Source organism: Gossypium arboreum, chromosome 2, assembly GCF_025698485.1.
Source record: "Gossypium arboreum isolate Shixiya-1 chromosome 2, ASM2569848v2, whole genome shotgun sequence".
NCBI classification, from domain to species: Eukaryota; Viridiplantae; Streptophyta; class Magnoliopsida; order Malvales; family Malvaceae; genus Gossypium; species Gossypium arboreum.
Window position 1 is genome coordinate 103,211,531 of NC_069071.1, and position 13,898 is coordinate 103,225,428.

General features: G+C 33.4%; 1 protein-coding gene across 2 annotated transcripts; it reads left to right on the forward strand.

Annotated features, from left to right (window-relative positions):
* Window positions 1-2,835: 2,835 nt before the first annotated feature.
* Window positions 2,836-13,549, forward strand: LOC108467065 (transportin-1-like). Of its 2 annotated transcripts, none has more exons than XM_017767532.2 (29): window positions 2,836-3,400; window positions 4,067-4,354; window positions 5,174-5,263; window positions 5,341-5,418; window positions 5,521-5,601; window positions 6,089-6,139; window positions 6,273-6,358; window positions 6,820-6,886; window positions 6,994-7,050; window positions 7,138-7,167; window positions 7,271-7,330; window positions 7,457-7,570; window positions 7,651-7,764; window positions 7,969-8,067; window positions 8,289-8,414; window positions 8,503-8,577; window positions 8,685-8,756; window positions 8,853-8,963; window positions 9,673-9,756; window positions 10,457-10,564; window positions 10,996-11,097; window positions 11,307-11,369; window positions 11,443-11,517; window positions 11,711-11,782; window positions 11,896-12,020; window positions 12,176-12,227; window positions 12,311-12,379; window positions 12,454-12,513; window positions 12,938-13,549. In XM_017767532.2, the coding sequence occupies exons 1-29, from the start codon at window positions 3,212-3,214 to the stop codon at window positions 13,019-13,021; spliced, it is 2,682 nt and encodes an 893-aa protein (XP_017623021.1). In that variant the 5' UTR covers window positions 2,836-3,211; the 3' UTR covers window positions 13,022-13,549. The 2 variants fall into 2 exon arrangements, with proteins under 2 accessions (XP_017623021.1, XP_052881048.1); XM_053025088.1 differs by having other exon boundaries at window positions 11,005-11,097.
* The last annotated feature ends 349 nt before the right edge of the window (window positions 13,550-13,898 follow it).

Here is a 13,898-nt window from a genome sequence, read left to right on the forward strand (position 1 = left end):
CCGACATCTTCTCCACATCAAATTATCCAAAGCTTCCTCTTCAAATTTATAAGATTAAATTTCTTTAAAAAAAAACTCTCAAACATTGTGAGGCCACTCGCAAAGCTTTAAAATTTTCATTTTTCAATCTTTTAATCTCATCGTTGATATGACCTAATTTTGAGATATTTTTCTGTTTTTATAGCTCATTAGCGGTGATTTGGTGAAAGCATAATGACATCTTTAAAGGGGCAATGACTAGATGGGGTTAGAAAGGAGAAGGAAAAAAATGAGAGGAAATGGGAAAAGAAAATAAGGAAAAAAAAGGAATAATAAAAAAAATAAAAAGAGATGGATTTAATGATCGAGTGTCGGCTTGATTAAATTTTTTTACGACGATGGTCAAATTAAAAAAAAAAAAAATAGAGGGGTAAAAATAAAAACCACTTAATTTGAAGTGACTAATGGAATCATTTACTTTGTAATCATTTTAGTGAACTGAAAAATCAATTTTTTTTTAAGAAAATTGATTTAGAGGGTATTCAAAATAACTGAGGTGTTTTTGGATTATTCTAGTTGAGAGGTTTCAAAATTGATTTTAAGCTTTAAGACGTTTTCTTTAATATGGATTGAAAATGATTTTTAGTTTGATTAAGATAGGTGCCAAACTCACAAATTTTAAATTTCCACACTTAAAAGCATAACAAATCCCAGAGATAGAGAAGTACGGTTCAATCATTGAATAAAATATTTGAGGATCAAAATAGTCATAACTAAAGTTGTGGCACAACTTAAGCAATCTTGTGAGAAAAACATAGAAATGAAATTTTAATTATTTCAAAAATAATAAAATAAATACAAATAAAAAGAAAAGATAGGATCTAAATAACAATAATTCGAAAATTATTAAAAATATGATGTTAGCTTTGGTGTCGCAATTGATCACGGATTGCAAATGTTTTTTTAATTAATAATAAGCTGATTAAAGTAGTCAAAGAATAACTTCAAACTACCAATTTTTCCTTAGTTTATAAATTAATTGTGAGAATATGACGATTAACCCTTATTCGTGAAACAACCTTAATACATTCCTAAGATTTAAATCATCATAACTCTTATGGATTAAAAAAACTCGACTCTAATTAACAACTGAAATGTATAGTTCATTTAGATTAGATAACTCATTCTCATTTCCAGGCTTAGCCCTGGGGATTATTTGAGAGTGCAACTGTTCAGGGCTCAAAACTAAATGAGACCCAATATTTTTTTCTTTTAATTTTTAATGTGAAAAGAAATTCAGATTAAAATAAATTAATCAAATGGCTAGGGCTTTCAAATTTTCATCATAAATGCTTATCTCTAAAGCCCCAAATTTTTTTAGCTTTTATTATATTACATTTCATAAATTTTTTTAAAAGGATTCAATTAAATATTTCACCGGAGTCCCAAAAATATTAAGAATAAAATTATAACACAACTCATCTACTCTCTCAATCGAATTATGTTAACTTGTTTTAATTATTAGAATAAAGAAAAATTATAGATCTAATTATTATAGTTAATCGTATATTATTCTAAATAATGAATAAATGATCTTACTAAAAACAATAAGGGTCTGTTTGTTTAGAAGTAAAACATTTTTCGAAAAAGTTTTTCAAGCTTTTCCGTTGTTTGTTTGGTTGAAAAGATTTTCCCAAGGGAAAATCAATTACAAAACACGGGAAAAAGAACTCTTAATTTTGGAAAATATCTTACCGTTTCTAATTCGATAAGACAATTTCAGGAAAATTAAAAGAACACCGATTTTCTTCTGTTTCAATTCCACCATTAAAAATGACCATTTCTTCTCTTCTCTTCTATTCCCCTTTCTTCTTTCTTGTTTGTTTCCGCTGCGAGAGGGTACCTACAAATATTTATTATAATAAGAGACCATAATACCTATCTAACAAACAAGAAGCAAGTATAAAGGAGTAAAAAGGGAATGAAAAAGACTTCCAAATATCACCTCTACTTTTGCTGATGCCGAAAATAAACTCTCAGTGTTGTATTCTAATCGATCCATCTGAAGAGATAATACAGAATAAAAATAATAAAAAACAACAGTTAATATTAAATTAACTAAATGACCTAATTAAATGATTAAATATCCTTAAAAAAAAGAAAAAAAGTAAAAAATGTAGAAGTCCTTGTCTTTGCCTTGCTTGCGCACTCCATGTCAAATACAGCTCTTCCATGCATTTTTCACATATTTGGCTCGCATTCTAACATTGTCATACCACAATTTGTAGCTATTAAAAAGAGAGAAATTTTATCAAGATTAACCAACTCTTTTATTATTTTGTTTGGTGAGTGGATTGGTTTTGAATTAAGTTGAAAGTTGATTGGAAACTTTAAGCTAAGAGATTTCAATTAAAAAATTTGAAGAGAGCAAATGTGGGAGAGGAGCAAAATACGAAAACAAAAGTTTTGAAATTTAGAATAAAAATATTCATTATATGAAATTTTAAAAATAGAATAAAACAAATAAATAAAAATAAAAGAAATTAAGTATTTAAAATACAAAAAAAAATCAGTGACAAATAAACATTTAAAAATAAAAAAATTCATGACATTTGTCACTTGTTAGCCTTACATTGCCTACTTTTACCACCTCATAAAAAGGTAAATCTAATTTGAGTAACCATTCACAATTTTAAATGACAAAAAAGAAACCAAATGTTATATTAGTCCATTTATATAATAAATTAGCAAAAAAAAAAGTTGAAGTGAATGTGTTTATCAATAATTAGACTAAATCCTTAGGTGTGGACTAAATCATGATAAATTAAAATTAAAGGATTATGCCTTTAGTTTTTGTAAGTAGAGAGATGAAATTTAGAATTAGACGCAAGAAAATAATACCTTAACCTAACAATTATTTTAGTTACTTTCTTTTCTTATTATGTTTAGATTTTTTTTTACTATTTCATGAAATTATTTATTACTAATTATATTAAAAAAAAAAAAACTCCCTAACAAAAACCCCTCTGCTTTTCTTCCTTGCGGTGCTGCTGTGCCTGTTTCGTCGACCAGAGGGCAAAATCTCCCAGCTTGTCTAAAACTCTTCGAAAACCCCTCAATCGAAACAAACCACCAAAAACCCATTTGCATTTTTTCTCTTTGAAAGTTAATCTGTTCGTTAAAGTCGAAACCAGATAATAAATTTTTGTTTGAATCAGAATCTGATTACAGAATGGCGGCGGCTGGAAGTGCTTCGTGGCAGCCACAAGAGGAGGGGTTGAAGGAGATCTGTGGACTGCTGGAGCAGCAGATTTCGCCATCTTCTTCGGCCGATAAATCTCAGATTTGGCAACAGCTTCAGCACTATTCTCAGTTCCCTGATTTCAATAACTATCTCGCTTTTATCCTTGCACGAGCCGAGGTTTGCATCGTTTTCTATCTCCCCTTAATGACTAACTTACTATAACTTTCTTTTCTGGTTAGTTTTTCGCCTTATTTGAGGAACTAGATTATGGGTATTGATCGGATTATATGTTTATGGAGGAAATACTATTTTCTTTTTCCTTTTTTTTCTTTTTTGTGTGTGTGTGTGTGGAGTTTCTCTTTATTGGATTATGTTTCTCTATACAATATTAGAATTGGGTTTTTGTAGGGTTAGTTACATTTTTCTTTGATGAACTACATTCCTGGTATTCGATTGGATTACATGTTTATGGGGGAGATGATATTTTAAATGGAATTTCTCTCGGTTGGAGAGGCAATATTCTGGATTTTTCGGCAAGTGGTTTTGGGTTAAACAAGACTATTAGTGGGCAATCTGTCATTGGGTTTGGTTGGGATGTTTCTTGCTCAAAACATACCAGTATGATGTAGTTTTGTGTCCTTGTATTGGTGTCTGATGCAAGATATCGGTGTCCATGCTTTTGGATAAATTGCGAACAGCTGTTCGCTTTCATGTGGTAATAGAGCTTTGTTTTATTTTTGTTGATTTATACAGAGTAAATCAGTGGCCTTCGGATATACCATGAAAACCTATTTTCTTTCATGTGCTAATGGAACTTCTTTTTATTTTTGTAAATTTGTGCAGGGTAAATCAGTAGAGATTCGACAAGCTGCTGGTTTGCTGCTGAAAAATAATCTAAGAACTGCATATAAGATGATGTCTCCGGCACACCAACAATATATAAAGTCAGAACTATTACCTTGTTTAGGAGCAGCAGATAAACACATTAGGTCAACAGTTGGGACAATTATATCTGTGGTTGTCCAACTAGGGGGGATTTTGGGGTGGCCTGAGTTGTTGCAAGCTTTTATAAATTGTTTGGATAGCAATGACCTAAATCACATGGAAGGTGCAATGGATGCATTGTCAAAGGTATGCAATGACTAATTTTCTAATCTCTGCTATCATTGGATGGAAGTTGTCATGTTATTGCTGAGAATATTCCTTTTAGTTTATTCGATATGTAACCATTGTTTTGTAATGCTTTTACATGGTTCAAGACTTTAAGCCATTAAATTTTGGAGGAATCAATCAATTCAATAGAAGCCTGTGGGTTTATTCAATATAAAACCATGGTTTTCTCGTGATTTTTACATTGTTTATGCCAAGATTTTGAAACAGTCAAAATCTATTTGAAAACATTCAGCATTAGTTATATGAAGTTAGTATGCAAACGGTCTCTAGGGTAAGGTGTATTATTCATTCCCCAGTTTGTCTAGTGTACAAATGAGATGATTTTTTGCCCATCTAGAATAGGTTTCTCTGTGTGTAAACAAGCATTGTTTATGGAACAAGGTTCTAAGCCTCAATGACGAGTTGCCTTCAAATTGTACCAGGTAGAGGGAGCCCACAAGTTCTACTTCCCCCTTGTTCTGTCTTTGCTTCTTAATAAGCTTATAGTTCATATGTGAAATTTCCCTGATGCAGAATCTTTGATATTCTACAATATTTAAAACATGTTTCAATTATTCTAAGTGTTTTCTCCACTTATCAATAGCATTGTATCCATGTGATTGTCAGTGGGCCAACTTATACTTGCTAATCTATATGATATTATTATTATGTTGGTGGTCTTACTGCAATCTGAGGGTCAAACTTAAATGTAGCTGACAAATGCTGCCTTGGCAAAGACATGTTTAGATGCCGTCTTTTGAATTACCTTTAACGCATTGGCCATTCTTTGTAATATAGATTTGTGAGGATATACCACAAGTGTTGGATTCGGATGTGCCTGGGTTAGCTGAAAGGCCTATTAACATATTCCTTCCTCGGTTATTTCAGGTGAAATGTGTTTCTGTATTTTAAAATTTCATCAGCATTTGTAAATTTTCTAATCATGTCTTTTTTCTTATGAGCAGTTTTTTCAGTCTCCACATGCTTCTCTGAGAAAGCTTTCATTGGGTTCTGTAAACCAATATATTATGTTGATGCCTTCTGTAAGTTAACTTGAAGTTTGAAAGTTTCTATTCTTCATTGTGAAGGATGCCATTCTGTTACTTTTAGGGTAATACTTGATATTATACATTAATTTCTTTCAGGCTTTGTATGCATCTGTGGATAAATACCTTCATGGTTTGTTTGGCCTTGCTAATGACCCTGCAGCAGAAGTGCGGAAATTGGTGAATAGTTTCTCCTTTTCTCTTATATTCTTATTGTATTTATAATCCAACTTTTGCGTGGAATGATCTATTGTAAATATTTCCTAATTTTCCTTGTAATTTACTATTGAAGCCTATAAAAACTTGACATGAATTACTTGTCATTTCTGATTTTCTGATTTGAGTATTTATATTGAATACAGCCTTAGAATCAGACATGCTTTGTCATCTAGTCTTTGGTGTTAATGGTTCTTGTCTTTTTCTTCTATAATGAAACTGCTGACGTGTTGGACCGTGCAAATATATATATATATATATATATATATATCATGTAACTGAATACTATGAAAAGGCTGTTTTCTACTCTTTTCATGATTTCATCTGTGTAACATTTCCAAATTTTTAATAATGTGAGCTAGTGATGAATTGTAGAAAGCTCTCTCTTTTCTTCCAAGTTTGTGCATTGTCAGATCAATGTTTCCTTTTCTTTTTCTTGCCACATGATCAGGTTTGTGCAGCATTTGTTCAGCTAATTGAAGTCCGTCCATCTGTTCTGGAGGTAGGTATTGCAATTTAGGTATTGCAGTATATTGTAACATATTTAGTTCCATGTCATTCTCATTTGTCTTTTTAAGCCTGTTTACAAATCCGCATTTTGTTTTTTTCTGATATCACTTTCCATTATTTAACAGCCGCATATGAAGAATGTAATTGAATATATGTTGCAAGTAAATAAGGACACTGATGATGAGGTGGCACTTGAAGCATGTGAATTTTGGTAACTTTCTTTGTTCATGCCATTTTTAGGTTCTTATTGGATTAAGATATTTTTAAAACTATAATTTTGATAGCTTATGCAGTTTGACAAGCTTCAAACTAATAGTCTTTGGTGGAATGCAATGTCCCCTGAAATTAGATTCTTCTTTTTCATTTTTATTTTCAGTTTTTTGCCTCTGCTTGCGTCACAATATATGGGTTGTTAAATATGTTGGAAGCATTTATGGTTTGGTTGCCCATTCTCTAGCTTTATGTGCTAGTATATTTTAAATTAGACTGTAGATATCAAGGAATTGAATATTTTTGCCATAATTTTCTAAGTAGTTTCTGTTAGAAATCTAGATTCTTTTTCTTTCTTGCACATGCGGAGAGGTTGAAGGCCATGCGCTTAACTTTACTAGCATTTTATCCCTTCTTGCCCCTGGCTAATGTTTATGATTCAATGTTGACCTTGGTTTGCAGGTCTGCTTATTGTGATGCGCAGTTACCACCTGAGATTTTGAGAGAATATTTACCACGTCTAATTCCAGTATGCTAATAGTTTGCTGGCTTTTATATTTTTGTTCTTTTTTCTTTTTCCTGCAGAGCCATTTATATGATCTTTAGTTTTCACGTATCTGTTCCTGTTCTTTGTAGATTTTATTGTCAAATATGGCTTATGCAGATGACGATGAATCACTTGCTGAGGCTGAGGTTATTTTTTTGTTAACTTCTGTATTCAAATTATGTGAATTGGCAAATATAATGGTTAATTTACTTGGAATTAATTCGTTCTTGTAGGAAGATGAGTCTCTTCCAGACAGAGATCAGGTTGATATAATTTGTTTTTAATCATTCTGCTCTTTAGTTTTCCGTAATGTATTCACCATCAGCATTTTGCTGAATGTGGTTCTCTCTAATATTTTCTCTTCAGGACCTAAAACCTCGATTTCATACGTCACGATTTCATGGTTCTGAGGATGCAGAAGATGATGTAAGTCTTTTTTTCCTCCTTTTGTGCCTGTCAATCAGAAATCATAGATAAGTTCTATATCCCTTTTTGTTTTAGAAAGAACTATTTTCCCGTGGAACTTTTTCTTAAGTGATCATTTTGGTACAGGATGATGACTCATTCAATGTATGGAACTTAAGGAAATGCAGTGCAGCAGCTCTTGATGTTCTATCAAATGTGTTCGGGGATGAAATTCTTCCAACTTTGATGCCTATTATTCAGGTAACTTACCTATTGGGGATGTTAAAGTTAGAGCCGGAAATTGTATCTATATCTAATCTATTTATATTGATTTTTTTCAGGCCAAGTTAGCTGCTACTGGTGATGAAGCCTGGAAAGATAGGGAAGCTGCTGTTTTAGCTCTTGGCGCAGTTGGTGAAGGTTGCATTAATGGTCTTTATCCTCATTTGTCTGAGGTAATTCTTCTTGTTCTGTATTGATGAACAAAGTTCTGAGGCAGATTATGAGGTGAATAATAAATTGTGAATATATAATATGCATTTGTTTTACTTAAATCAAGTTATGCTCCATCGTTTATCGTTGTTTCTTTTGGCATTGCTTTTTCTTTATTTTCTTTTCCATGCTGTTGAACTAATAGAAAAACATATTTATGTCTGCAGATTGTGGCATTTTTAATTCCCCTTTTAGATGATAAGTTTCCTCTCATAAGGAGTATTTCTTGTTGGACACTTTCTCGATTCAGCAAATACATTGTTCAGGTATGGTTGGACCATGCTGCTTTTGTTGTTTCTTTTTAAGACCACAGCTTCCACTTTGATGTTGTTTGGCTGTAAATCTTGCTTAAACTTTGTATCCAACAAATAATTTATCTTTTTGCCTCTTACGGAAATCTTTTGTTCTTAGCACATCCTGTTCTTGTTTTATCCATGGCCTTGGATTTTATTTATGATTTAAGACACTCATGTTTCATTTATTTCAGGATAGTGGTCATCAAAAAGGCTATGAGCAATTTGATGCAGCTCTTATGGGTCTTCTGCGAAGAATATTAGATACTAACAAGCGGGTGCAAGAGGCTGCTTGTTCAGCTTTTGCAACACTTGAAGAGGTTGTTATAAATGTGCTGCACAACTTGTTGCATATGGGGATCTAAGTTCTTAAACATTTCAACATTTTTTGAAAAATTTTGTTTGCAGGAGGCTGCCGAAGAGTTGGCACCAAGGTTGGAAGTAATTTTACAGCATCTTATGTGTGCTTTTGGCAAGTATCAGGTGGTTTGCTGGATAATAGGCTCATTTTACTGTTGTGATTATGGCTTATGAGAGATGCTGCTTCATTTTCACTATTGAATAAAATTTTGCTCATGTATAATTTACAGAGGCGGAACCTCAGAATTGTTTATGATGCTATTGGAACTCTAGCAGATGCTGTTGGAGGGGAATTGAATCAGGTATATCAGTAAGCAAAAGATAATAATATTCTTACTTTGGTGGGTTTGCCTTTCTCTTATAGGGATATTTCTCTCGACTGGTTTTGTCTATTGCAGCCCGTCTATCTTGAAATTCTGATGCCTCCACTTATTGCGAAGTGGCATCAGGTTCCAAATTCTGACAAAGATCTCTTTCCACTGCTTGAGTGCTTCACTTCCATAGCGCAGGTCTGTTGGCTTTTCTTGTTTGATCTTTGTATTTATTAGTTTCTTTTCTGAGGAGGGCAGATGAGTTGTTCTCTTTTAATTTGCATGTATTGGTTTGTATTTAATTTCATGTTTATTTTTTTACTCTGAGGTCAGCAAGTAATTGAATAAGGAATACATCTAGCAGTATTTTGGAAAGAGACTTCAAGCTGCTATAGAGTTGGCTGTAACTAAATTGGTCCTAAACTGTTTTATCCTCTGACAGGAGTTTTAATGCGTACTGCAAATAAAAGAGAATAACTCTATAAGTGAAAAGAATAAAAAGATATTTCAACGTGATAAGTTTAATAAAATTGCAAAAAAGCTTTCCTCCGGGTAAGCTCTTTGTTGTGTGGTCTGGAGGTGTGAATCTCAAAAAGAAATGTCTGTTCTGTTCTACGTACACCTGTTGCTGGTTTTACTTTTATTTACCCTCTGAGATCTGATGTCTCTTCAGAGTGTTGTTTTTGGCTTAATGATTTTTGCCTTTTTCTTCTTCTGTGCAATGTAACTTGGAAAATGGGAGTGTGTACAAACTACTAGTTCTTATTAGTTTTGGAGCCACTCCAATCTGCATGGTTATTTAATCTGCAGTCGGCTATGAACCACAGTATTCTTCAATAGACTTTTTGATAAGATGACTGTACATGATTTTAGTAAACATTAGGATTAATGTATTTTACTTTTTCAGGCATTAGGTACCGGGTTCACTCAATTTGCTCAGCCTGTATTTCAGAGGTGCATAAATATCATCCAGACTCAACAATTGGCCAAGGTGTTAATCAATGACTTTTATTTCTCTTCTAATCAGCAATTTAGGTTAATTTGTTCATTTTTGCTTTCCTCTTTATGGTTGTCTGATGCTTTTATAGATTTTTTATTCGCTGTAATTGATCTCAATCAAGCAGCAATTGGTTAGTGCCTTGATTATTAGTTTGACTTCTGCTCTATTCTGTCATGTTATTATGTGCTTGGTTTTGGGGGTTGAGGTGCTTGGCCAAGACCTATCTGAAATTTCATTGTGTGATATATGTCTAGTACTTTCTTTTCAACTTGTGCTGCTGCTACCTTATTTGCACTTAACAATGTATGTGCAAATGTATTTTATTTGAACAGTCTAAAGTTAATATAGGTTTTGAGAGAAATCAGTTGCATTTCTCTTCTGTTCCATATATATATTTACATATTGTATTATCCAATAGTGAAAAGTTTTTGCATGTTGCTTGTCAAAATCACTAGTTCTGTTGAATTTTGAGACTGCATGATTTTTCAACCTGCTTTTCAATTTGCAAGCAATGTTACACCAGCCATTGTCCCAACCTCAAAGCAACTGAGCCCTTTTCTCACTGCTTGATAATTCATGGAATCTGCTTTTCTGTTTGCATAATGTTACCCCATATATGATTATTTTTCTGATATATTAACTTATTTTAGTTATAGGTTTTTGAAGAAATTGCTGAGAATTTCTATTGCAGGTTGATCCTGTTTCAGCTGGGGTTCAGTATGATAAGGAGTTCATTGTATGCTCGCTAGATTTGCTTTCTGGACTAACAGAGGGTCTTGGTAGTGGAATAGAAAGTTTGGTACTTGCTTTCTCCTTACATCCCTTTTTCTCACCTTGAACTGAAGTGGGCGTTGCTTTTAGCCTCTTTCGAAGTGCCTATTTAATGAGAAATTCATGTGAAGCAAAACATTATTCTACGTGTAGCCACTGGGTTAATTGCAAATACCACATGGACAAGTGTTGCCGACCAGCTAATGAGCTGGTGGACTATTATTCATAGGAACTTTCTTCCACTAGATTTTCCTTTAAAATTTTTGTATTTCCTGCCTCGATGTTTAATAGATTAATTGTTATCATACCTAGGTTTTGATGACTTGTCCATTTGCTCCTGATACTGGTGTGCAGACTGGATATTTCCCTTAACTAGAAAACTTATGATTAATTAAAACATGCTATATTACAAAGTGAACTGAGATGTTCGTTTTCCTCACATGGACCTATTATATGTAGGTCTCGCAGAGCAATTTGAGGGATCTGCTTCTGCAGTGTTGCATGGATGATGCTTCTGATGTTCGCCAAAGTGCCTTTGCACTTCTTGGGGACCTTGCTAGGGTATGTAAAAAGTGGATCAACCAATTATACTAGTTTAGAGCTATAGACTAAATAAAGTATCACCTTTCCTCTAGGAACCTGCAGCTTGTAAATCTCTTGATTTAGAAGCCTCAAATATGGTCCTAGCTGATCAACTTTCAACTTGAAACTTCTTATTATGTTCTTATAGGTGGTGTATGTTAACTTTATTCAAATGTTGGCTTTTTTAGGTTTGCCCTGTTCATTTGCATCCTCGTTTGTCTGAATTTCTTGATATAGCAGCAAAGCAATTGGTAAGGACTCATTTTGGGTTCCAAATCTCATTTTGCCATCTTTATGTTTTTACACAATATATGTCCAATGCAGAATACTCCCAAGTTAAAGGAAACCATTTCAGTAGCGAACAATGCATGCTGGGCTATTGGCGAGCTAGCAATTAAGGTATATGCGGTCTGCATTCTGCATCTTGATAAAATTAGATTATTTACTGTTTGGTTGCTTTAATTTGAAACCTCGTTTTAATTTGTCCCTTTGGCTGCTTTAATGAATTGATATCCCTTTGGTTGCTTTAATTCAAAACCATGTTTTATTTTATTTTCTTTCCATAATTGACAATTTGCCTTATGAATTTCAGGTACGGCAAGAAATTTCTCCAATTGTCATGACAGTGATCTCATGTTTGGTTCCAATCCTTCAGCATGCTGAGGTAATATTCCCATTCTGTTACTGAAGTTTATTTGCATGCATAACTGTTGTTTGCATGTTAGGGCTTGTGTTAATTATTTTGATGTCATAATCTCATCTCTGTATGATTAGCAGGGGCTGAACAAGTCACTTGTTGAAAATAGTGCTATTACACTAGGGAGGCTTGCATGGGTCTGTCCAGATCTTGTATCGCCACATATGGAGCATTTCATGCAATCTTGGTGTATTGCTTTGTCTATGTAAGTGTTGGTTTATCTTCCTCACTTGTAAATTGTTGATCTGATGTATAGCGAAGTTACTGTTAGGATCAGGTACATTAAATTGCACTTATTAGAGCAGAATTCAATTTATTTGCAAGATGTATGTCAACTTATTTGACAAACAACTTTGGCAGGATACGTGATGATATTGAGAAAGAAGATGCGTTCCGGGGCCTATGTGCAATGGTATGCACCTGCTTTGTTAATAATGTTAATTAATAGTGAATAGATAAACTGAGTTGTTTTTGGATGATGCTGCACTTTTTCAGGTCAGGGCAAATCCATCAGGGGCTCTGAGTTCACTTGTTTTCATGTGCAAAGCTATTGCAAGTTGGCATGTAAGGATGCTTTTATTTTGTTGTTTTTGAGGGTTGTATAAGTTTAAGCTTTTTACCATCTTCTATGTCTGCAGGAAATAAGGAGTGAAGAACTACATAATGAAGTTTGTCAGGTCTTGCACGGTTATAAACAGGTAGGCAGTTGTCATTGTCAGCTTTGCTTTTCTTGATTATTTTTATACCACCTTGCAGGATTTTTGTGGTTTGCTGATTATTTTAACTTGGTATATTTTAAAATGATTAAAATCCTTAAATCTTGTTATTACATGCTGTACACTTTTTCTGTCTATATGTTTCTGTATTTTATTTTATTTTTATTTTTGGTTTGTTTGCAATCATATAGGTTCTCCTATCGCTGTGAATCTCTTGTTTAGTGCATTTTTCTTGATTGGAAATTTATTTATTTTCTTCATTTCTTTCTCATTTATGCAATAAACAAGGGGAACTTGAGTACTTAATTGATCGTTTCTGTTTTTACTATGGTTACATAGATCCAAAATTATGACATGCATTAGAGTGAGGTTCATTTACTGAGTCAGGCAATGAATGCTGTTGCAGATGCTTAGGAATGGGGCGTGGGACCAATGTATGTCTGCCTTGGAGCCACCTGTGAAGGATAAACTTTCAAAGTATCAAGTATAAGATGTTCTTGGTTATCCATGCTTGTCGTTATTCTACATTATATTTGTGGTTCTTCAGAGGTCTTTATCAGCATCGATACTGTTGGTATATTTTGTGCATTATCTGACTGTATTGGAGCTGCGATTCATATAAGCATCCTATAAGCAAATGTTGGTTAGGAGGTGGGGGTACTGAAGCGGTCGAGTATTTGTGTATGGATTTTTAGCATGCAGGAATATGCTGGCTCCATAAGGGGTGAAGAGGTGGTTTTTACTGGGTGTTCGTAATTGGGACATGGGGTAAGGTATCTGATTCAAACATTTGCATTCGTTATTTTTGACAAATTTCTCTTATTTTCATTGTTTTGTGAGTTAGGGATAGGGTTTTGATCTGTGGATTCCCACAGTTTTTCTGTACAAGGGCTTCAATTGTTTTTTCTTATTAGAATTTTGGGTGTTATTTGTGTATTATATAAGGTCTGGAACATACTATTGGAGTTGGAGGTGGATTTTTTTTTTTTGACAATAAATTTAGTTGGTATTTCATGAATTCATGTTTGGCTCATCTGAATGTGAATCTTATTACATGGAATGATCTATTCCTACTTTATTGTATGCACCGTAGTAGTCATTCTTTTGAGTGGCGTATTCTACCTTATGACATGCAAGGTTGTAGTAGCTATTTTTTCAAGACTTGATAATGGCTATTACTTGTGTTTGCTGAATAGCTATGTAGATAGATACAATTTTGCAGAAAAGAATGGAGGAAAGGAAGAAGAGGGGGTTGACTATGGTAGTTGGTACCATACCGTACCGTACCTTATCCTAAGCCCTCACCCCCTTCCTTTAAAAACCCACAATTAAATCTAGCATTAAACATAATTATCATAAGCTCTAAA

Bases quoted from the DNA above. Each gene is read 5' to 3' on its own strand.
- LOC108467065 (XM_017767532.2), top strand. From the start codon at position 3,212: ATGGCGGCGGCTGGAAGTGCTTCGTGGCAGCCACAAGAGGAGGGGTTG. The intron at 7,051-7,137 runs GTTATTTTTTTG...TCGTTCTTGTAG, and splicing joins AATCACTTGCTGAGGCTGAG to GAAGATGAGTCTCTTCCAGA. The intron at 7,168-7,270 runs GTTGATATAATT...TTTTCTCTTCAG, and splicing joins CTCTTCCAGACAGAGATCAG to GACCTAAAACCTCGATTTCA.